The 26168-nt window shown below is 37.7% G+C and overlaps 1 protein-coding gene across 1 annotated transcript; it reads right to left on the bottom strand.

Annotated features, from left to right (window-relative positions):
* Positions 1 to 479: 479 nt before the first annotated feature.
* Positions 480 to 26168, bottom strand: LOC115455600 (tudor domain-containing protein 7). Its single transcript, XM_037442735.1, has 19 exons — positions 25758 to 26168; positions 25154 to 25371; positions 20316 to 20444; positions 19737 to 19889; positions 19291 to 19437; positions 18808 to 18990; positions 18051 to 18268; positions 16599 to 16713; positions 15070 to 15234; positions 14810 to 14901; positions 14502 to 14664; positions 13485 to 13721; positions 12059 to 12258; positions 10187 to 10334; positions 9728 to 9963; positions 8827 to 9031; positions 8604 to 8755; positions 3106 to 3266; positions 480 to 1922 (listed from the first exon to the last, which is right to left on the bottom strand). The coding sequence occupies exons 1-19, from the start codon at positions 25840 to 25842 to the stop codon at positions 1693 to 1695; spliced, it is 3237 nt and encodes a 1078-aa protein (XP_037298632.1). The 5' UTR covers positions 25843 to 26168; the 3' UTR covers positions 480 to 1692.

Below are 26168 nucleotides of genomic sequence, written 5' to 3'. Positions count from 1 at the left end.
CTTACACGCATATACACAATCAACATAGGTACATAAATTTTCGTATAGTAACTAGTAGGTAAGCACTTTCTATTGATTTTCTATAAACTAAACAAAACATGGCGTCAGGTGACTAAAAATCGCCCATAATCATTACATAGTATAAAACAAAGTCGCTTTCTCTGTCCCTATGTGTGCTTAAATCTTTAAAACTACGCAACGGATTTTGATGCGGTTTTTTTTAATAGAAAGAGTGATTCAAGAGGAAGGTAACATATTCACTATTTAATGGATGTTATATGTATAATAACATCCATTAAATAGTGGAGAAATATTGCAGCGGTGCGAAGCCGGGGCGGGTCGCTAGTGAAGTATAAAACACAGTTCTTTTATTTTTGTAGGCGAGTTTTATACCGAATCAAACGGTTAGAATTTAATACCGGTAATATGTAGTGTGACAGATTATTCACAATTAAATTTGCTGTAAAATGAAACAAATATTGGATAGTATAGGTTTTATTTTTCACGTGCATGCTGATGTTGAGATTATACTTGGATTATAAGCTATCTAGCCAACAGTAATATGTCTGTTAAACTTTAATGTAAGTAGCAAAAACTGCATCAGTTTATAAAAAGGGAATTCGTTTATAAAAAATCATATTTTGCAATCTTCGCCATAAATATTGAATAGGTATTTTAATGACCGCATTGTTGTGTTTTATATATTTCAAACATAGTAACAAATTGCATGTAGAACAGTGTTAATCGTCGCAACGGCATAAATGTGTTTTAAATATTGCTCCATAGTTTGCATTGTCATTTTAATCTCCATATTTAAAATTGCAATAACATTTAACACGCGCTTTAATTAATAAATAGGAAACTGATGCAGTCCTTCATTATTTTTACTAATATCTAGAATCCCATCTTCTAATAATTTAGATCTAATGATCACAAAATACTAACTGAATGTTTAAACTTTAAATACATTGGCTACTATTATTATGCAATATAATATTGGGTATCTAGCATGTTATGTTCTTATTCGTATTTAGGTCTAAGTAGATTTATCACATGCTCATTACAATCGTAATCCTATGAATATACTTCGAATACAATTTTAATCTAGATAATTATAGAAAACCGACCATACAATCTGATCCCCGTTTAGAAATATTAATTTTATATTTTAGATTGTTTGCCTATTTGAAGAAAATGAAATATTTGATATGAAAAACCATCTTAATATGTTCATTAAATGTAACTATTGATATATAATGGGGTCAGCCTGTTATGGGGTCGTGTTGTTTGAAGTAACAATAAATAATGTCTTTATTGGAATATACAGTATTGGAAATTACAAGTTTGACATCATCATCACATGGTGTAAAATGATTCTTGCAAGAAATAACATCAATAAAACATAACAAGACATCAACATAGTTTTTTTTTAACTGAATGTAACACTTTGATACATGGTATCAACTCACTGGACGGAAAAAAAGATATTAATAATATGAACTGTCCAATTTGAAGTTTAAAATTTTAATTCCTATATTAAAAAACTGAGGCTAACCGATATTTGATAATATGCTTATGACACTAGGGCTACACTTCGGTCTTCAGTTATAAATAAGATGTTCTTTACTTTGTTACATTCAGATTTTTTTAAATCATTAAAATAGTATAGGAATAAAGATTAATTATAAATATTTAGGAAGATGACGCGAGTCTCGCCCTGCCTTCATGAACTAGCTGCTTGTTGAGATATATGTCTTCATCAGTTGAGGTATCAATAAGATCTAGTACTAGCAATGGTTCGCTTGGATTAAGCGGGTCTTTGCCAACTTCTTTGCAGATACCCACAAATTGTTGCTCCACACATAATTCTTGAAACCTAATACAGTCTTCTACAGTCCAGTCTTGGTGAAGAGGCCACACACCTATAAATATATCATATAAAAACATGACTACTTTCTGGAAACCATCTCACATTATTTAGTAGTATCTATGGATCCTAAATATAACAGTTATTTACTAATTATTATAGGTATTTCATTTAAAAAATCATTACAAAATACACTAGTATTTTTTAAATGAAATGAAAACTGTCAAAATGACCCGAGCAAGGGCAATCTGGCATTTATTCAGTCACACGGCGTCACACGTCTGTGGACAGTTAAGATATTAGCAGCCATAACAGCAGATTTTTCCAGACTTGTGACGACTTCGCAAATTTGGCAATAGAAACCATTCACACAATCCAACCAAAAATATATATTTTTTATTTAGGGTGTTTTGTTCATTTCGGTATATAATCGATAAAATTCAGTATTATTTGTATATTATGTTATTGCCAATTGTTTTTAAACTCCAGAATTTACATGGATTGCAATGAATAATTGTTTTGTATACTGACAAAAAGTCTTTTTGTACAGGTTGTCTCGTAAACAATGGATGAAACGTAAGGGGCTGATTCTACACCTCTGATTATTATTCTTGAAAACATTCGGGTTAGGGATTGCAATCTCATCCATATTTTCGAGACTGGGTCTCAAAAATATTATATTACAGCTTTTGTCAATGTCTTCACATTAACTATAGAAAGTGATTATAATATAATAGGATTTTAAGACTGAAATTATAACTGATGATCAAATATATAGTTATAGTGTTTTATTTTAAAATAAAACGAATATGATATATACCACATTACATGCATGATTTATTTTTATTTTACCTGTTAATCAGTAAATAGAATTAATAGCATTTGTATCAGTTTTTCAGTAAAAATACCCAATATCACGGGATCTTGTAAAACTAGAGATCTCGTCTAGTTCTCATATCTCGCAAGATTGCATTCACTTCTTCAGATTGTTAAAAAACTACTTTAAAATATCACAATTCCCGTCAATTATGTTACAATGAAAATAACTAGTGATTGGACAAGTATTTGTTGTTTGTAGGTGGGAATGGCACACTAGTATAATGCGTGGAATGGAAGAGAGAAGCGAGATGAAAGAAACAAGAGTGGATGATAGACGAAATTTGAGAAAGACGAACTAAAGACTAAAAAAATGATTAAAGAAGCGATTCTCACATGTAAAGTAACAGAACATGGCTTACCAAAGAGACGGGCCTTAATGGCCTGCGGCGGCAGCGAGCGCGCGAGCGGCGCGCCGGCGGGCACGGGCCGCAGGTCCTTCGTCGCCAACAGGGCCAGGTCACCGTAGTCACAGAAGTAAACCGAAACCATCTCGGAAGACACTACGCCCGCTATTGTTACTCTACAAATAAATCAATATTCACATTACATAACCTGGTTATTTAGTTGTGTTCGGGTAATATGACCGAACACCTTAGTTAGCATAAATGGACGCGGCGCATTTACGTAAAAATTGTATTTGGCAATAGCGTTGTAGTTGTAAAACAACCGATTACCGGGGCAGTCGGGTTCAGTCCTCGGTATCTTAACATTAATCTAACATTATCTTAACATTGAACATTAACTTAACATTAAACCTTAACTTTAAGAGTGACGAACATTTGCAAACATTAATTGGTGAGAGACATTAAATAAGTTATCAAAACTCAATACTCTCTTATTAATTACACATTGCACCCTCGCTATTTACTCGTACATTAAGTTTTTGGTCCTTCGACGGGGCCTCGCGTGGCGTGTGGTAACAAATAACCGTCAAGCGGGGTGTTGAACTGAACAATTAACTAACAACCTGTGCTAGTGAAGTGTGAGGTGTGCAGCTTCAACAGCTGGTGAGCAACCGCAGTAAGGTCAAGAATCAACAGTCACGCAAGTAATACTTTTCCTTTTATTATTCAATAACATTTCGGCAAGCAAGTATCATGGCAGACATTGTAGAAATCCAAGAATTAATCCATGAAAATATTATTAAACTTGGTATTAACATTAAAAAAGACAGCGCCGACAGAAAAACATTAGACTACTTTAGAAAACGGTTAAATACTTTGGAAGATTACTGGAAAGAGTATCAATTTAATCATGACCGTATTCGCATGGAGGTAAGTCAAAGCCACCCTTACTTTGTACAACGGGAGTATGAACAGGCATTAAAGGCGTACGAGGAAGTAAAATCTCTCATTAATCAGCAACATAAGAAATTTTTAGCCAAAACAGGCGACCAGGTAACAGGTGAAAAACAAAAAACCCGCACAGAAGCAACATCCGATACGGAGCACGGGCCCGAAGACAGCAACGTGGAAGCAGGACCAAGCGATGCTAAACTGCAGGTGAAAAATACAGGTACAAATAGTAAGATTGATGATTTGCTGCGGCGTCAGTATGCGAATTTTAAGGCCTTTTTGCGAACAACATCAATCATCGACGTGGACTCAATTACGGAAAAATGGGAATTTAAAGATGCTTTAAAAACTCTGCAAGCAAGGTGGTCAGCAATAGATTCACTGCACTGGGAAATCGAGAGTGAGCTGGATGGAGACAATGAAACCTACAGCATGATGTTCGATAGGTACGAGAAACAATTTTACAGCTTAAAGCGGGCCATCAACACAGGCATGGGGTCTGCAGCACATAGAGATAACTCTACTCCTCAACTTGAAATTCCGGTGTTTACTGGTAACTACGACAAGTGGGTATCATTCAAAGATTTATTCACCGAAGCTATTCATAATAACCCATCGATGTCAAAAGCCCAAAAAATGCAACATTTAAAAAGTAAGGTACGGGGAGAGGCCGAGAGACTTATACAACATCTGCAGATTAGTTCGGATAACTTCTTGGTGAGTTGGGAAATTCTGACTAATCGTTATGACAACCAATTCCGCATATTTTCATCATACTTGAACAATCTGTTAGACATTCCTAGCAAGCAGCACAAATCGTTACCTCACATCAAAACAATACATGATATTACACGGGAATCTCTATATGGAATAAAAAATCTAGGAGTTGACATATCATCATGGGACCCAATGATAGTCCATATTTTAGGTCAGAAATTGGATCCGGAAACATACGATGAATACCGCAACACATTAAAAAATTCCAAGGAATTGCCAGCATTACAGGAGTTTCTAAGCTTTTGGAAAAGAAGTTTACAAACTTGGAGACTGCACATAGAAAGACAGATAGCGGGGCATTCAAGAATACACCTCAAACAAGGAACATTCCTACATCTTCGAGTTTAAAGAAACATAATTTCAATTCATGGAACAAATCTAGAAATTATAATAATTGGAACATCAACAAACCTATTGCGAAAGCGATGCACGCGTCGAATTTTAACTGCCCACTTTGCAATAACCAACATGGCATTTATAATTGCAAAAGGTTTTTAACCTTAGACGACGATCAAAAATTAAAAACAGTAAGCAAATTGAAACTTTGTACCAATTGTTTATTTAGCCACGACGGAAATAAATGTACATCGACCCGAACATGTCGAAAGTGCTTAGCAGCACATAATACAATTCTTCATGACGCATTTACGAAATCTACGAATTTAACAACTCAACAAAACATCAATAGCCGTAATCAAACCACTCAGCATCAAGAAAAGCGCCATGAATCTGTCGCTAGTTCATCACACGTTTCGCAAGGAGACAATTCGGAGATATTACTTGCTACAGCTTTGGTAAAGGTTAAAGCCTCAGATGGCTCATACTTTAACTTGCGAGCCTTGGTGGACCAAGGTTCACAAATTTCGCTAATTACAGAAAGGGCAACCCAAATGTTAAACTTAAAGAGACAAAGATGTAAGGGTGTCATTTTCGGCGTAGGTCATAAGGAGAATAACTGTAAAGGGGTAATTACGATAGAATGTGGTTCTATGTACAATAACTTTAGATTTGAGTCAGAAGTTTTCATCATGAAAGATCTCATCAAGTGCCTTCCTAATAAAACTTTCCCAAAACCTGCATGGTCGTTTATGAACACTGTACAGTTAGCTGATCCAGAGTTTTACATCAGCAGCCCCGTGGACTTGCTACTAGGAGCTGATGTCTATGCAAACATTGTTTTGAGTGGATTAATTAAGGCGGAGAACGCTTATGAACCCTTGGTTCAACAAACACAGTTGGGATGGTTGTTATGTGGTAACGTGAAAACATACCATTGCAACGTCATTCTAAATAACATCGAAGATATCCAAAAATTTTGGCAAGTTGAAGATATTAGTGACTCGATCAATCTCTCAGTAGAAGACCAGGAATGTACTCAACTGTATGAAGAAACAACAAAACGTTTAAAATGCGGTCGCTACGAGGTCCGGATACCGCTAAAAGATAATTTAAAGCACAAGTTGGGGTTATCAAAATCAACAGCTATTGCGCAGTTTAAAAATTTAGAACGTCGATTTAAACAACAAGAAATACTAGCTCAAAAATACAAAAACTTTATGAATGAATATTTAGAATTGGGACATATGAAACCTGAAGAAACTAACAGTAAAACATCTATTGAATGCTACCTACCGCATCACGGCGTGCAGCGAGAGGATTCATCAACTACCAAATATAGAGTTGTTTTTAATGCATCCGCCAAAACGTCAACAAAACTTAGTCTTAACGATATAATGTACAAAGGACCCAATTTACAAAAGGATTTACAAAGTTTGTTATTGCAATGGCGACAGTATCCCTATGCATATACGGCGGACATCGAAAAAATGTACCGGCAAATTCTCGTTAACAGTACGGATCAACAACTTCAAAAAATAGTATGGAGACAAGCACCGGAGGAACCGATTAAGACATTCCAGCTTACTACTGTAACATATGGTACAAAGGCAGCTCCATTTTTAGCAATCATGACGTTAAAACGATTGGCGTCAGACGAACGTGAAAAATACCCAGAAGCGGCAGAAGTTTTAGAAAATTCCTTCTTTATGGATGACCTTCTACATGGCTCCTATAACATTAAACAAGGAAAGAATCTTATAAGCCAATTAATGCAGTTATTAAAATCAGGCGGACTTAATCTGAGGAAGTGGACGTCAAATAATCAAGAATTACTCGAAAATATAACTTTACGTACAGACGACACTACATATAATTTTAAAGATGAAGACACATCAAAAACATTAGGATTAAGCTGGAAACCAAAGGAAGATCTTTTACATTTAGCTGCAAATTTACGAAAATCACATCAAAATTAACAAAACGCAAGTTATTATCGGAAATATCTAAATTATTTGACCCTTTAGGTTAGTTGACACCTTTATCTACGAAAATAAAATTACTGTTTCAAAAACTATGGAAAAATGATCTAAAATGGGACGATGTAGTGTCTGACGAAATTTATAATGAATGGTCTAAGTTAATCACTGATAGCGAAAACATTAAAGGTTGTGTGATCCCCAGATGGATTTTAACCCAAGAGAAGGAGGTTATTGAATTTCACGGCTTTTGTGATGCATCCATTGAAGCATACGCGTGCGTGGTATACGCGCGGAACAAAGCGACAAATAAAACTATAATAGTCGCCGCTAAATCGAAACTTGTACCACACAAAAGGCGATCACATTACCGAGAATTGAGCTTTGCGGTGCATATTTATTGGCCAAACTAATGGCAAAAATTAGAATAAGCATAAATTGTGACCACGAAATCTATGGATGGTGTGACTCCATGGTCGTGTTGGGTTGGCTGCAAGGTGACTCGACACGCTGGAAGCCATTTGTGGCGAATAGAGTTACCACAATAAGGAAGACGATGCCAGGTTATGTATGGCGCTATGTAAAGTCAACAGAAAATCCAGCGGATTGCGCAAGCAGAGGGATAACTGCGACCCAGCTGGTCGAAAACCAAAATATGTTCGGGTAATATGACCGAACACCTTAGTTAGCATAAATGGACGCGGCGCATTTACGTAAAAATTGTATTTGGCAATAGCGTTGTAGTTGTAAAACAACCGATTACCGGGGCAGTCGGGTTCAGTCCTCGGTATCTTAACATTAATCTAACATTATCTTAACATTGAACATTAACTTAACATTAAACCTTAACTTTAAGAGTGACGAACATTTGCAAACATTAATTGGTGAGAGACATTAAATAAGTTATCAAAACTCAATACTCTCTTATTAATTACACATTGCACCCTCGCTATTTACTCGTACAAGTTGTCTTTAATTTTGTTTTCCATCTTTTAACATATTTATATATTATATGATTATTTATTCCTATTAAAAGTATTTCTAGCCTTAACTTCACCGTTAACAAAATCCATTCTGTTTTTATAGGTAACGTTGACTAGGCTTACCGAATCGGATCAAATATAGTCGCATTAAATCAACTCCTATCAGACATACATTTACAATGAAAATATATTTATCAGAAACGCGCTACGCTGCACCGAGCCGACTCATCGTGAATACAAAATAAATGAGATTCGATTCTGCTCTAATCACCACCTGTTTTAACACTTCTTATGAGTATCCTAATTCTAGTTACTGCCGTCTTACTGGGTCCGTGAGGCCTTCTTACACAATGTTAAAGTAGATGTTATCCACCAATTATCTTGATTATTAATAAAAAATATATATATAAATTCTAAGGCTTATTTGACAGTGTCACTTTTAATGTCACTTTTTGTATTTTACTTAACAAGGTTTTGCATCTCTCACCTATACCACGATGAATCCTTGTCGTAGAATGCAGTGTACAATTCTCCATTGACAGGGTTCGAAGGAGCGTCCAGTTCCGATAACTTGGGGCACTCAATCTGCAGCGTCGTCATCATAGTCTGCAGAGTCGGTCTAGTGCTATTTGGCTGTACCTGTCAGAGAGTAGTGGTTACAGTGACGTACGTGGAGGGAGGGCGTGTAGAGTGAGTGGAGTGGTACCGACGACGAAGTTCCAGGGGTTGGCGGCCATGGCGATGTAGACGTCGAAGCACTGGTCGGGCGCGGGCAGCGCGTGCGGCGGCAGCGCGGCGCGCTCGGCGCGCTCGGGGCGCTCGTCGCTCACCGAGCTGCGGAAGATGCGCTCCTTCTTGCGGTTCAGCGCCTCCACGTGATTTGTCGTCTCCTTCTGCTCATCCTTCAATTTGCCTCTGTCAAAATTATATTATGCATCATACGTGATAATTATTTACGGAGTACGGACTACGGACATGGAATGGAATATGTAATAGTGATAAACAAATGTTTCTTATAACTTTATAAGCATGGTGTATAATCGTGTTCAGATGTATTTTTATTTTTTAATTTTGCATTAATAAAAAATGTTGCAATACCAGGGAACATTTATTCCCCTTGAGAGCTTCCGTTGCGCACACTGAGTAAACGGTTAAAGTTACGAAAGAAATATATATAAGTTCTAAAAAAATATGTTTTAAAACAAAGTCCGCGGCTGCATATGTCTGCCGGTGTGACACGTAAAACTAAAAAACTAGCCAACGGATTTAGATTAAATTTGGTATGGAGATACTTTAGAGACCCTGGGAAGAACATTCACAACTTTCTATCCTGGGAAAATATATAGCGTGAGAAAACTTAGCCCGGAAAAACATTATTACGCGAGCGACGCCGCGGGCAAAAGCTACTTTTATGATTTTGTTTAGAATGTGTTAACTTTATGTCAATTTTATTCATAATCTCCGACACAAAAACAACTTTAATACAATGTGTCTGTTTGTCCTTTTCCGTTATTATAAGTATGTAGTAATATTTTGAATGAAACTTGGTCGCGTCGAGGGACCCGGTGCGGGGTTACTGCATGAAGGTAGGTATTATGTGATAGTACTCACAGCTGCAAGTGGTCGTACTCCAAGAGAATGGCGTTGTTGACGGAGGCGAGTATGTTCTGCGGGGCGGTGCGCACGAACAGCTCGACGTTGGGCGGCGCGGGCGCGGCGTGCGGCGCATGCGCGGCGGGCGGCGCCAGCGCGCGGCACAGCACGCGCGCGCCCAGCAGCAGCTCGCGCAGCCGCGACACCATGCCCGTCGCCGCGCGCTCCGCCTGCCCCAGCCGCACCTGCATCGCCTGCGCGCCACACACCACGCATCAGCACCATCTACCTTTGTACCAGTGGTATGTATCTGCCAGGGACCACTTATAAAAACTCTTTTATAAAAAATACACTTCGGTACCGCTAACTAATCACTAGCCTCATATGGCCATAACCAATTATCGTGTAAAAACATTAGTGACCACCTACCATCAGAAAACTAACCTGCTTGTGCAAATGGAAAAAAAATGTGATCACCTGGTATGGGTAGGCATTCAAAGCTGGCGAGAAGGTCTGGAGTGGCACCAGGGAAGAGAGCGGTGCGCGGAGTATCAGCCCGCTATCCACCAGCTGCGTCCTAACGGTGCCCTCGCCGTCCAAACCACTTATGATTGTGCACCTGACCCTGTAGGCAATACATGTCTAGTTTGTGGAGTTAACGTTTTGGTTTAAATGGTTACTCGAGAGTTTTCGAAAAAGTATTTGACATATGACACGTGTTTACTTTATAGCCCTTATTTTACTGTTTTCCGAAAAACCCTAATAGATTTTTTTATTAATTTGAAATATCACGCGAAAACAGTAGATAACCTGAAATAAGAGCGATGTATGTTTAGTAAAAAAAATATATATAAAAAATTTAAGCGAAAATGAGAATAAAATCTGATGTAAAATGAACGATTTGGCGTGGTTCACGTGGTTAAATATCATGCGTTTCAACCAGAGGCGGCTCGTGAAATTTTTTGATGGGGGTTCACAAAAAAATAATTGAAAATCTAGAGCTTACTATTTATTTGATCTGTATTTAGCCGCATTTCTTTTCACGCTGTTTAATAAAAGATATACTGTATTGTTCCATTTTAACACAAAATATCGCACAAACTATTTTTTAATACTTATTTAAAAAAAAAAACTGCGAATTAACTGACGAAGTCGACGAGCTTGCTTGAAGTTGTTTGTATACATAAGAACGACAACTGCGCATAAGTAGGATATTCCCTCGGCGCTCGCACGGCACGGCTGGCTGAACGATAACTGTGTGATGCGTGAGCGGCGCTCCATACTAGACGCTAATTTCTCATACGATATCTTTTGTTTCACGCGTCAGCCCGAGTCGATCTCTCTCTTTCGCACTCATTGAATACAGTACTAAGAGTCGTACTAAACTTCGTTTCATAGGAGCACAATCGCTGGCGCTCCACTCGTTACAAATTGACGCTACATGTACCTATATAGGTAATATAATAGACTTTTTATAGGCATAGTAAAATATAAAGAATGTAATGTAAGGATCTCATGTATTATAAATATATATAAATTATTAAATTAGCTAAGTATGTAATTTTCGTGGGAGTGCACTGCACCAGCGCTCTTTTGGATGAGCCGACACTGGTTTCAACAGATCAATATCTATATTTTATTTTGCGAAAATAAAATATTTTCAATTTATATTAATACTAAAAATAGTGTGTTAAAACAAAATATGATTTGAGGCTGCTGTTTGATCCAGAATTCAATCAGTTAAATAAATTACCGCGTCGACAAAATCAATTCCAGGCCTATCTCCTCTAACGACTTACCGCCATTTTCAATAAACGATCCCAAGCGCTTTTTTCGATCTGTCTCAAAAATTTTACCAATCAGATCAAAGTTTCTTTGACATGATTACAAATGACTGATTACTATTGGTTCATTCTAGGAATCGAGTTGAAAATTAAGATTGGGATCGTTTATTTAAAACGGCTGTAAATGGCTAAAACGTCTTCATCCCACAAAAAAAAAATGGTAATAGGGCATGTCCTGCAACTGAAGACCTCCCCATATTGCATTTACAGCCTTCATCCGTAACGCGACGTTATATGAAGGCTGCAAAGTATTCAAAACGTCGAAAGAAAATTAAAATGATAAAAATCGCAATAACATTCGAGAACTAGTTTTATTTCGATAATATACTTTACAAAGATCCCTAAATCACTGGAGCAATCCATAGAGTCATGTGTACGACGCCAGCGTACTACAGCGTATTAAAAATTCAAATTACCAGCATAAAAAAGGGGCTATATTATGGTTATTTAGGGCATGAATCCATTCAGCGGTTGTCTCAGGCGGTAATATGTGATTGGTACGCACCAGTCGCCGGCGAGCGTGCGCACGATGTAGAGCGTGCCGTGGTTGGGCGCGGGCGCCTGCGGGGCGGCGGGCAGCGGGCGGCGGTAGGGGCCCGCCGTCAGCAGCGCCAGCGCCGCGCGCACCAGCTCCGCGCCGCCCGCGCGCGACACCCACACGCGCCCCTCCTCCGTCACGCACCCCACTTCCACTTCGCACGGCTTCTGCAATCACCCCGACACGCGCTCGTTCACTATCCTCGCGGCCGACACGAGAATCTATACTATTATATAAAGCTGAAGAGTTTGTTTGTTTGTTTGTTTGAACGCGCTAATCTCAGGAACTACCGGTCCAAACTGAAAAATTCTTTTTGCGTTGGATAGCCCTATGTTCGTGGAGTGCTATAGGCTATATATCATCACGCTATACCCAATAGGAGCGGAGCAGTAACGCCTAATCTCAGGAACTACCGGTCCGAACTGAAAAATTCTTTTTGCGTTGGATAGCCCTTTGTTCGTGGAGTGCTATAGGCTATATATCATCACGCTATACCCAATAGGAGCGGAGCAGTAATGGCTAATCTCAGGAACTATCGGTCCAAACTGAAGAATTCTTTTTGCGTTGGATAGCCTTTTGTTCGTGGAGTGCTATAGGCTATATATCATCACGCTATACCCAATAGGAGCAGAGCAGTAATGGCTAATCTCAGGAACTACCGGTTCGAACTAAAAAAATCATTTTGTATTGGATAGCCCTTTGTTCGTGAAGTGCTATATATCATCACGCTATGACCAATAGGAGCAGAGCAGTAATGGCTAATCTCAGAAACTAGGAGTGTGAACTGAATAATTCTTTTTGTGTTGGATAGCTCTTTGTTCCTGGAATGCTATAGGCTATATATATCATCACGCTATGCCCAATAGGAGTGGAGCAGTAATCGCTAATCTCAGGAACTACCGGTTCGAACTGAAAAAATATTTTTGTGTTGGATAGCCCTTTGTTCCTGGAGTGCTATAGGTTATATATCGTCACGCTATGACCAATAGGAGCGGAGCAGTAATGAAACATGATGCAAAAACGGGGACAATTTATTAGTTTTGAGAGCTTCTGTTGCGTGCGCTGCGTAAACAGTTAAAGTTATGCAACAATAATGTATGACGGGATTGTTCCTCTTAAAAAGTTCTACAAAAATATATCATAAAACAAAGTCCCCCGCTGCATCGGTCTGCCCGAACGTGTTAAACTCAAAAACTACCCAACGTATTAGGATAAAATTTGGTATGGAGACAGTTTGAGACACTGGGAAGAACATAAGCTCCCGGGAAAATATATAGCATGACTTTTATAACGGAAAACTTTAGCCCGAAAAACTTTATAATGCGGGCGGAGCCGCGGGCAAAAGCTAGTAGTGAATACCACACGAATCGCACCAAATGAATGTGATCGGCACCTGGGTGACGGTGAAAGCGCCGGCGATGCAGAAGTCGTGCACGATCTCCTTGTTGAGGTTGAGGTCGCGCTGCGTGGAGGTGTCGTAGAGCACGAGCGCGACGGCGGGGTCGGCGGGGTCGGTGCGCGGGCCGGGCGCGGCCACGAGCACCTCGCCGGGCAGGCGGCGCCGCACCAGCTCCGCGCCCGCGTCGCTCGCCGCCAGCTCCTCCGCGCCCTCCAGCCGACACAGAATGGCCTGCAGCCGTCCCATATTTACACCACTCTTACACCATATTCTCATTTCCTCACACAATAATATTTCCAATAAATTAATTACTTAATTATGATATATATCGACGGTCTCCAAGAACAAAATCGCATCTGTAAAATGCTCTAGTTGCAGTATGAGGGTTTTAAGTTAAATGAAAAACTGTCAATAGTAAAGGAGGCCCGTAACTGGCAGTAGGACAGTAAATAATACAGGTGATATTATTATTACGAAATATAAAATTGGTATTTTGTATTTTTTTTATATACAACTGGTTCAAATTTGTTACATCTCTGCATATTATGATTACAGAATTATAACGAAACATTTTTACGTTAATTACTTCGAACTGTGTTAAGTATATAGGGCCATTCTTACATGGCCGTTGTTACTAAATGTTATCATATATTTGACTTTGCGTCTGCTAACATTGACAACAACAGTAACCAAAACCGATTATAATTTTCCTTTTTTTTACATTTTGTAATTTAATGCGTATATGGTGTATTTGTCAGTATATTTCTACCTGAAAGTATTATGTTGCCGATCCAATAAATTATCGTTGTGTAGACCATAGTACTAGCGTTAGGGAATGTTAAACAAAAAATATTTTCTATTATAGTTTTTATTGTTCGTTTTTATGGTTCTGTCCATAAGACTTTTAATGAATAGACCAAACTTTTTTAGGCGTCAAGGACCGTTAACGACACAAAGCCGCATAATATAACGATTCTCTGTTTGTTCAGCACGATAAAATTATTTTCTCACCTGAGCTGGTAGTTTTCTGAATTGCGGCTCCAATATTTTGATCATATTAAGAGATACGACATCGTCGTCACCATGGTCTCCGAGGAACACTGTGGCGGAGTCATCGTTGATATCCAGGATCTTTGCACGTTGCCAACCACCATCTTCCAAATTCACCGCGTACCTGTCAACCATTTAATATGACGCTCCATTTGTAAAACAATGGTTTGTCTTAATGAAGGTGCAAACGAATTTGTTGATTTGTTAATAAGCAAGCTTATGTGGTTCAATAGAATGTCATTAATTAATTAAAAGTATGGCAAACTTACCATGCGTTTTTAATTATCATGGATCTGTCGACAGGCGAACCAGAACGCTCATAATATTTAGCCATATCAGCTAGAAGTGTTTCAAAAGCGTCCTGAGAATAAAAAGCAATTAAAATATAGAAATGATAGCATGATAGGTATAAAATAGTCACACAATTAGTGTTATAATTTTACCCACATAAGTAAATTATAAACGATATGACACAATTAATTTAAAATAAAATGACATCTGAATAATAATATTCAAAAAACTTACTTACACTATATTGCGGCCCAATAATTCTTAGCCAAATTTCAAGCGTCGAATTTGCCACGGTAACATATACGTTCCAAAAATCATCATTAGGGAACTGCAGCGCCGGTAAATCACTATCAATAGTATCTTCAAGGACACTCATATCGATTGACGGCAGTGGTACTGATTCCTGAAATATATTTTCTTAATTATATTATTTTTGTTACTTTCAATGTAACAACTTTGCATGTATGTACCAGCAATAGCATTTTTGTATAAAGAGAATTATCGACACAAATACAGATCACACCTTTATCTCCGAAGAGGTAGACACAAGTACAACCAGGGAACCCACTTATAGCCAATTGTATTATGTCTTATGATGTGATAGGGTAACGAAGTACGTGAATAAAAGTCGATACCAATACCAGAATGGTTTTTTTTTTTGGAATAACCGTTTTTTGTTCCTATCTCTACAGAGTATTTCGATATACTTCGTCCAATCATTTATTTTACTTTTGACAGCTCGAGTACTAATTAATTAATGATTCCATTTCTTATTATGATAGATATAATTTATGAAGAAATTTAGGTCGATTTAAGCAAACAAAAACACACATCAAGCATTTATCCCCAAAGGGGTATGCAAAGGCGCAATCAAGGCACCCACTTCTTGCCAATTGTATTCCGTCCCATGATGCGATAGAGGGCGAGCCTATCGCCATACCTGGCACAAATTCCCGACTCCGAGCTGATACTGAGCAGAAAAACCCAAATATTACTTTGCCCGACTCGAGATCCAAACCCACGACCTCAAAGCGCTACCGTCAGGAAGTCAGATCGATTTAACACATTAATAAATGATGTAATTTTTGCTTAACATTTAGAATCGTTTTATAAACATGCTCAGGCGATTAAATGGTTATATTTAATGTAACGAAATCAATCATATATGTCAAAGACTGCCGTGAACATACTTATTTATTATTTCGAACCGTAATAAACTTATGTATATAAAATGAAAATATTTAACTTACGCTGCCAGTTTTATTTTCAAGAAATAAAGAATGAGTTAATTTCGTTACACAATATAAGGGCTCAATAAATTGCGATACATAAATATCCTAATAAAAGAGCAGTCGCTTTACCCCGCTAAAGTGTAAAAATAGCATTCATGAAGTATTATAATTTTTGTCTAGGATTGCTTGTAAATAATTATGGACTTTCGAGGTGTGCTTGTCAAAAGTAAAATAAACGGTTGGACGAAGCATAATTAATGTTATAATGAGCCTCTTAATGTAGCCCAAATAAAAAAAAATGTCCGTCGTTATATAAGCGACTTAATTGAGGTAATAATTAAATATGTCTTCGCAAATCTTCTGACAAAAATATATGTGAAGGAAGTTGCCTGAACTGCCAGATCCGTTTCTTGCCTCTCATGGAAAAGGGTTGCCATTTAAATTACACTTTGACATGAATAAGAACTTAGAAATAGATTATTTCTATTCACTTCAGTCTGTAGTAAAGTAAGATACAAGCTAGAAACACAGGTACCTGGTTATTGGGAAGAAGAACTAAAAGTCCATTAACAACTCTGTCCTTAATGATCAGGGAGCAACTTTCCACCAAGTCTTGCCAGTTTTTAGGTAAATTTTCTCCATATTTTGCTCTGCAATAAGTTAATGCTGTTAATAACATGAGTCCTGCCTAAGGATTAATAAGAAGTTATAATTTTCATTATTTCACCTTCCATTTCGTTTTACAAACATTGCATTGAGACTAGAAAGTTACATAAAAGCATGTGACGGTCAGGGTGGTTGGCCCATCAAATATCTTTCATTTTTATTATAAAGTACTTATTTCGATCTAATAGATATTTTTAGGCTTTCGCAATAAATATCTGAATACCTTACACATGAATTACAAGAAAATCTTAGCAACTGCATTTTTGGGTTTATTTTATACTAGCTTTTGCCCGCGGGTCCGCCCGCGTTATAAAGTTTTTCGGGCTAAAGTTTTCCATTATAAAAATCACGTTATATACTTTCCCGGGAGCCTATGTTCTTCCCAGGGTCTCAAACTGTCTCCATACCAAATTTCATCTAAATACGTTGGGTAGTTTTTGAGTTTAACACGTTCAGGCAGACAGATGCAGCGGGGGAATTTGTTTTATAATATGTTTTTGTAGAACTTTTTAAAAGGAACAATCCCGTCATCCATCATTGTTGCACAACTCATAACTTTAACCGTTTACGCAGCGCACGGCAACAGAAGCTCTCAAAACTAATAAATTTTCCCCGTTTTTGCAACATGTTTCATTACTGATCCGCTCCTATTGGTCATAGCGTGATGATATATAGCCTATAGCACTCCAGGAACAAAGGGCTATCCAACGCAAAAATAATTTTTCAGTTCGAACCGATAGTTCCCGAGATTAGCCATTACTGCTCCGCTCCTATTGGTAATAGCGTGATGATATATAGCCTATAGCGCTCCACAAACAAAGGGCTATCCCACACAAAAATATTTTTTCAATTCAAACCGGTAATTCCTGAGATTTGCCATTACTGTTCCGCTCCTATTGGTCATAGCGTGATGATACATAGCCTATAGCACTCCACAAATAAAGGGCTTTAAAACACAAAAGAATTTTTCAGTTCGAACCGGTAGTTCCTGAGATAAGCCATTACTGCTGCGCTCCTATTGGTCATAGCGTGATGATATATAGCCTATAACACTCTACGAACAGAGGGCTATCCAACACAAAAAGATTTTTTCAGTTCGAACCGGTAGTTCCTGAGATAAGCCATTAAACAAACAAACAAACTCTTCAGCTTTATATAATAGTATAAATTTAAAACAAAAGAGAGCTAAATAATATAAATGAAAAAAGGTATTAGAATTTTCTCTAAAAAAAAGGTCTATCTTTTGGACATATCTTTTGATAAAAATAAGGCATTAAAATAAAAAAATATATTATCAAGGTGGTAATTGTTCAATGTTTACCTGTACATGTGCGGCACTGTACTTGCCCAAAGACCAGCTTCGTGCTCCGACACCAATTCAATAAGATTAGATATTGCGTTGCTACTCGACGAAGTGGGTTTACCCTCCGCCCCCGAACTTTCTATAATAGTCAATAGCTTGACCGCAGCCATTTCTTTCGCCAGATCTTCCGTCGGTGACGAGTCTGGATATGAAGACGCTGAATACGATGTGCCAACCTGAAGAAAAATATCTATTACAATTTATATATTTTTGCTCCAAAAATAGTAAATATGAGTTATATTTTTTTTCCAAATGTTAATTACCAGCTACCACATGCCTAGCGTATTGTCCCGCACTTGCGCTGCGAGCCGGGGCGTGTGCACATGAGATCAGCTCCGATCGTAAAGTTCGCACGACCGGTGTGTTTGTTGCACACATAACGCAGCATCTACGTTTACACTACGTCAGCTATTTTCCAAGCTGTGGATGGCGATCCCCAGAAGGGTCGCACAAGGGTTCGCGATCGTAAGGAGGATGAAATTAAAAACTAATCTTGTGGATTCGCAAGTTTTTCGTATCGGCATCGCGTATACCAGACATTTTCACACTGATTAAATGTCTACAAGACGTTTTAACCCGTATTATGCGAGCCTCTATTATTTTAGCAACTAGCATTAAACTACCAGAGCAAAAGTAAATCTCATTAAACTAAATAGGTTTTAGATCTCAACTATCATAAATCTATTGATAAATTAAAACTGCAGAAATAACTTACTTTTACTGTGCAGGCGTAGAAAAGGGGGCCTCGTTTGTGTCCTATGTCGTGCACTTTGTACACAGGTTGTGGAAGTCCTAATTTTCTGCAAGTCCATTCAAGTTTCATAACTGATGAGGTGGAGTCCGGTGGAGGCTCGAGCTTATGTGCTGGTGTCACATTGCGGACAGGAGGAGTATTTTGCTGCAATACAGAAATACTACTACAGCACTGCATGTTTTTTAGTCTTAATTTGTAGTTATAAATTATTTATTTGCCACAACACATTGTGCTTGCACACTTCTAGATGCGCAGAGGAACGCGTCACTTACTATTGCAGCTGTACATAATTATTATTTTGAAGAAAAGCAGGCGACACAATGGGTATGGCTGGTATCCAAATTATCCACATCAGTGGACATCGGTCAAATAATAATGGGAGACGAATTATTAAACTATTCTCAGAATATATAAATTATAAAGAAAAATTAAAAAGCCACTTACCACGCATTCGTTATTTGCAGCTGGTAGTTGTAACGGTATGAGATCAACAGTACTTAAACGGTCTCTTAAGTTCGAGAGCCTCTGTGATGCAGATGCTTTCCCACTGGACTTAACTTCAGAATCATTTGTTCGTATGGAATGCTTAAACTGTAAAATTTGTAATAATTAATAGAATAATATCTCATTTAGTCAAGAAAAACAATGACTCATAAAATAAATATATTTATTAATTATTTATTTTGGCACTTTACACAAACTATGTAAAGCCGGATTGAATGCCAAAAGCATTCAATCCGGCTACTATACCAATCAAGTTAGTAACGGGTGCAGAGACAAAAACATAATAGGTATACGAGACAGATATAAACATAATGAAGGCACAATTAACATAGTACACTGTTAAAATGAAATAATATAAATATTCCTTTAAATAACATACAGCTTACCTCTTCAGAAAGTGTATTAATTTCACGTGCTTGTGTGGTCGAGTTTTTAGAGCAAACTTTGTCTGGGTAATCATTGCTCGAATTCTTCGTGGTTTGTTTCAAAATCGAAGGAATATTTCTCGTTTCGTTCGTTTTATTGTTATACTTCACGTTCTTGCATGAAAACAAATACCACCGATTACATTTAAATATATTTATATAATAACGAATTATATTCCGATTTATACATATAAATTCTAGTAAAGTAACTAGTTCTGTTCTCTAACCTATCCATCAGAATTTATTTATTCTAAATGAATTTGTTGAGAATTAAATTTCATAATAGGCAACCCAGTTAAAATAAAAATAATCATTACAAGACATCGGGCTTCAGAATCGGTCCTCTTTATAAGATTAACGTCATCTCATAATACAAAATACACTGTCTGTGATGCCGCACGGTGTGGTAACACCGCTTGATTTTACTCGCGCACACATTTATTCTAACTTGCATACTTTCAGTCGTCTTATAGGCGATACACGTCTGAAAACAACGGATTGGTTCTTCAGATTAAACTTATATTTTTTACATATTCTTACCTTGTAGTTATTATTATAAGGCGTGCCACCTTTCGGTCTGTAGTATTGGTTGGAGTACTGGTTGTCATAATTAAATGAGTTGTTAGAGACCGGTTTTCGCCATGATCCTTGTTTTTTAGGCAGTCGGTTCTATAAATATACACAGAAAATATAAACATTCACTTTAATTTTGCCAAAAAAAACATAAGAATTTAAATAAGGGCAATGAAAAGTCATATTATTAAGTTTAAAGCAAAGAAAATGCATTAAATGTATTCAACCGATAAATTATTTAACTATGTCCACTTCTGTTAGTTTTCTTTTTATTCAATTAAATAATAATATAATAATATCAGCCCTGTATTATATACTTGCCTACTGCTGAGCACGGGCCTCCTCTACTACTGAGAGGGATTAGGCCTTAGCCCACCACGCTGGCCTAGTGCGGATTGGAAATTCCTATAGAGAACTTCTCAGATGTTTCCTCACGATGTTTTCCTTCACCGTTAAAGCGAACGATAAATTCACAAAGAATACACACATAATTTTTTAGAAATGTCAGAGGTGTGTGCCCTTGGGATTTGAACCTGCAGACATTCGTCTTGGCAGTCCGTTCTACACCCAACTAGGCTATCGCTCGTTTATTCAATTATTCATTTTAAAACTGTAATAGTATTTTTAGTGTCACCATACTACACTAAATCATTATAATACCCGGGGAGTACAATAAATCTCTGAATTTAGCGTAGATGGATTACAATAAAGCTTTGGTCGCCGCTCGAGACGCGAGCAATCAGCACATATGCAGAAGCGTCTATGAAGAAATAATCTCCAGATACAACCGAACAGAGGGTTCTTCTGAATATAAGACACTATAATACTACGTTGAAAAGTGAAGAATACGTGTTTTCGCTACAACTATGTACAAGCGCACAGAAAACTCTTAAGACGGTTCATTAAACAGGACGTGCCTTAGGGTACGTGCCTTACAGTAGCCAGTTACGCAACTCTTAGCAACTCTAGCATTGCACGATGCCCAAATAACATCAGGGCAGAATATTAGTATTGTATTTTAAAAAATACAGGAGAATCGCTCGCTTTAGAAAACCTTTTTCCAAGGCGAGTAGGAATCCAGATGAAATAGACGAAAGTTGAATCTCTATATACCTCCTATAGTGGTAGATAATGCCACTCAGTGGCGGCCCTGAACGACGCGAGGTCCCAGGTGAAAGCAAAAAGAAACAGACGCGAGGCCCCGCGCAGAGTAAAAAAAACGTCCCCCTGTTTTACAAGTTTCGTCGGTAAGAACGTAAAAAAAAAGGTCCTGCGAGGCATCGCGCGAGGCCCCTGTCAGCGCGTGGCCCCGGGCGTTTGCCCGTTTCGCCTCCCCCAAAGGCCGCCTTTGATGCCACTTTCGAGATTGTACAAAAAAAAACTTCTTTTTTGTCCTTCACATCTTTTAATGTGACGATTAATGAGAATTGCAAATAGTAGTACACCAATGAAAAATGCCGAAATCGATCCGGCTCTTTAGGGGAATATATGTCCTTGTGACATTATTCATAAACTACGAAATATTTTTAAAAATTACTCAAATTCTTTTCAGTTATTTGAGACGATTTTTGGGGTTCTGTATATCAAGAGGCACTTTTATAGGATCATCAACATGAAATTTGGTAAGAAGAAAATTGTAATAAACAAAAAACAAATACTAAATATAACAAACAGTTACCGTTTCTAAGGATCGAAGGCCAAAGGTAAATTTGAATAGTTCATAAAATATTTATAGAAATTCTTATGTTTCCCTTTCGGGGTTTACTTTTAAGTAAGTGTTAGGGTAGTGTGAGTAAGATTTATTTTTATTCTATTTTTTTCATTTTAAATGTTATTGGTGATAGCGATATTCCTTTAAATCTCTAGCATAGGGTGGCCTTCTTTCGAAACTACCATCCGATGGAATCCCCGTGAAACTTTGCAAGTGTATCGCCAGCTTTTTGCATGGTCTGAGCATAAAAGTTATCGCCGATGGCAATATATATCGGAGACCAAGACCATTAACCCTGGCGTTCCTCAAGGTTCAGTGCTCTCTTCCACCCAACATCCTGCATATAAGTGATATTTTGTTAATTGGGGACATACATTGCTATGCGGATAGCAATGTCGGCCCATAATATCCCACAGAGTTATTGGCAGGATAGGATCTAGACTTGTGTCTGATGTCGAGATTTCTTAGGGGGCGGGTCCCTGAATGGGGTAATTTGAACTTGGTTAGATTCATGGCCACTAAGACACAAGTGAGAGCGTTCGCCGCGAAGAAGGAACCTTTTAGCGCCACAATTCCAAGGAGTGCCCTTGCAGATTTCTGAGAGTCTTGAGATCCTAGGAGTCACTATTTCGAGCGGTGCCGATTTTAGAAGTCACGTCTCTAAAAAACTGGATGTCGTCAACAGAGCTAAGCAGTATCTCTCGCCAGAGCAACGACTAGGTACTGCTATATAATGCTCTAATCCGGCCTGTTATGAAATACTGCTCGCACCTTTAGGATGGGACACCCAAGTATCAACTACTTCCACTTTACACTTTACGAAGGCGTGCCGATTGAATAGTAGACGATCCCAAGTTCATGGATGGTTTGGAGCCGTTGGGTATACGGAGAGACATTGGTTCTCTTTGCGTACTCTATCGGCTCTTCCATGAAGAGTGAGGAACCTGAGGAACTGTTTCGAGATGACAAAGTCATCTCCGTTTTACTAGCTGACCACCCGTACACGGGGAAAAGTTCATTCACACCACCTGGAAATGCTATCCGCCAGCATGGTGCGTTTCTAGATATCATTCTACCACGAAATAGTGCGCTCTGGAATGAACTTCCACCCACAGTGTTTCCTCGGCATTTCGACCTGTCCTTCTTCAAAGAAGTTTAAAAAGTCTTTCACCGTAGCGACATGATTGTGCCCCTGGTATTACCGATGTCCATGGGCGACGTAATTGTAATAACAATAATTGTTAATCTTAAAATATACCTAATTATTATATCCATAATTTGTATGTATAAATTTGTTCAAAACTAACCACAAAATAAATATGAAAATACTACAATATAGAATAACCCAAATATAGCATATGAAACTATTTATTTAAATTGAAATAATGTACGTTTTACGGATTTATCGCGGTTTATATTACAATTTTTTCAGGCACCAGGGCCACTTAGAGGAATCACTAAAGCATCTGTGAAGGATTCATACCAATTTTTCACTACAATTAGCCGACAATTAAACTATGGTCAGTTTTGGTGTCCAGTCAGTCTTCACGAACTTACCAGAACAAGATTAACAGAATAACATCCCTATGAAATAGACAGAAATAACAACTTACTAACTACAACATCACATCTGGCTATATGTTGTGAAATGATCAGTTCTATGTACAAGTACAGGGGGTAAAGATGGGCTCACCTGCATCTTCATCGCCGATATATTTATGGAGGACTTTGAAGAGACAGCCCTGACCACACACCTCACCAAGTTTTTACAAACGGTAGGTAAACAATACTTTCACAATTTTACCATGTGTCAAAGTAACTGCATTTTTAAATCACCTTAACGCCATCAATAATAAAATGCATTTTACTATGAAGTTAGAACATAATAAATCTCTTGCCTTCTTAGAAGTTTTAGTCATCCTTAATCCTGATCAGACCTTAAGACTTAAGTCATACTGTGTATCGGAAACAGACCCGCATTCATCAGCATTCAAAACAGTTAGCTACCGTTTGCAAATCTTTTTTTCAGAGAGCACAAGGAATCTGTGACGAGAAATCTGGCCGCTGAGCTGCAACTTGTTATTGACGTACTGCGAGAGAACAAGCTTCAAGTTACTTATAGCCGCCACAAAAACCCAGTGTAACCAGCCACTGTTGAATGTGTTCTGCTTGTGTTAAGGTACTTAAGAGGAGTCACCGACAAGGTTTTCTATGTCCTGAATCGTGATTCTGTCAAAACGTATTTCAAGCCACCTAAGATTAGTCATTTATTGCCATCTGTCAAACGCCATATACCTCTGCTAGGACCGAGCCTATACAAGATACATTGCAACTATGGCCTCTCTTATATCGACCTAACAAAAACGAATATAGGGCCGCACGTAAATAACATATAACTGACGTGAAACATCGACGCTCTACGAAGACTACAGTTACTGAACACTCTGAAGAAGGCGCCAATCATTCTGTACGACTAGACAAGCCACAAATCCTTGCCAAAGAACACCGATTCCTACTTAGGATGATTCGCGAGGCTATTGAAATGAAAATCATCATAATTTCAATAGTTGGAAACTTGCACAAGCCTGGGAACCTTTTCTACATTTAATTAAATCGAAACCCAAAAGACCAGCTGCCAGAATACAAGACACTGTGAGCTCATTCTGCATATATCGGACAATTCAAAGTTTTGTATAATCGTAAAATGAAGGCAGATATTGTAACTTCAACTTTTCATATGAACAATACCTCTGTCTGCCCCTGGACTACGAAGGCTGGAAAGTCTGCGAAACGTTGTTAGAAAATTATAATATAAAAAACCGCGATAAAACCTGTAGAATACCTTTATTTCAATATCTTACATTTGCGTGAACATAAGAAATTACTGAGATCCTCTGTCAGTCTGTTTTGGTTAGTTCTGAATCATATTATAGATCTACTACGCTTGTTTAAATTTCATATAAACAGGATAGGAATTACTTACAGCTGTATAGAACAAACAATATTACATATAATATTATTTTCCTTGCGCACGAGATTTTAATTTTATTGTTTTGTCTTAAATTTCAATTAAAATCAAAATTAATAATATTACCAAATAATTTAACTTGGGTGTGCTTTTCTTGTTTGATTTTTGTCGTGCCACCATAGATGCTATATGTTGTGTTTCTTGGCTGGCTATAGCATCAACATACCACTCTCCATTGTTTTGTTTCACTTTAAAGCCAGGGACATCTAAAAAAAGCTTCTCCAATGTTGGATATCCAAGCTTTTTAAAAGGTATCCATTCTCCTTGAAGTTCGCGATAATCGCCTGCGGAAAATGAATAAAAGGGACTCAGCAAAATCATAAAAAAAACATTTTATATATAATTGAAGAGTGTTAAAGCCTGAGAAAAGGTAGTTCAAAAAAAGGTTTTTTCTTTTGCTCTTCCAAAAAAGGCACCGCATGCAGGACTTACAGGGCAGCACTAACTTATTTTTACTTTTTGTATTTTACTAGTTGAGGATATGTAGAGTAGAGCCTCAAGATCACACAACATACTCGATTTAAGGCATTGTAGTAGTAAAAAAGTCATGCACCTTCACATGTATTCTTGTGGATACAGCTGGCACATAGGGCATTTATTTCCAGAACAATACTATTTACTGTGATATGACATAATACTAAAAAAATATACTCATGTACTGGAAACTTACGATTACACTGTTTTATAGTTAGAGCTCCTTTCACGGAAATTAAAGTAGCCCGGAGAGCTTGTATAACTTGTTCCTTATCAGCCATTACTGCACTGAAAGCAAACAAAATACGAAACAAATATTAGTACTTTATTCAAAATCTACCCATAGACGGTCAACACTAACATGAAGTAATTATATAAATATAAGTAATGTAACGACGTATATCCGTTAGACCTGAAACAGGAACGGGAAAGGGGAGGTGCGTTGTCATCTGTTATCTCGGAGATACGACACAATATGATAAATGAATTTACATTCGTAACCAGTCAGGATCTGCATGATCCGTTAATTCGATGTGTAATTTCTTTGAATATGGGGCCCTCTTTACCTGGGGAAACCTGGCATTTTGCTTATCCTGGCATCTTATTA

Source organism: Manduca sexta, chromosome 25 (genome assembly GCF_014839805.1).
Source record: "Manduca sexta isolate Smith_Timp_Sample1 chromosome 25, JHU_Msex_v1.0, whole genome shotgun sequence".
Taxonomy (NCBI): domain Eukaryota; kingdom Metazoa; phylum Arthropoda; class Insecta; order Lepidoptera; family Sphingidae; genus Manduca; species Manduca sexta.
The sequence above is the reverse complement of the archived record's forward strand: the minus strand, read 5'-3'. Positions and strand labels throughout refer to the sequence as shown.

What these genes read in the sequence shown, in the direction of transcription:
- LOC115455600 (XM_037442735.1), bottom strand. Translation starts at nt 25,842, where the DNA reads ATGGCTGATAAGGAACAAGTTATACAAGCTCTCCGGGCTACTTTAATT. An exon ending in AACTATAAAACAGTGTAATC is followed by an intron (nt 25,372 to 25,757) that starts GTAAGTTTCCAG and finishes CATTTTCCGCAG; the next exon opens with GCGATTATCGCGAACTTCAA. An exon ending in CTTATAATAATAACTACAAG is followed by an intron (nt 19,890 to 20,315) that starts GTAAGAATATGT and finishes TTTTCATGCAAG; the next exon opens with AACGTGAAGTATAACAATAA.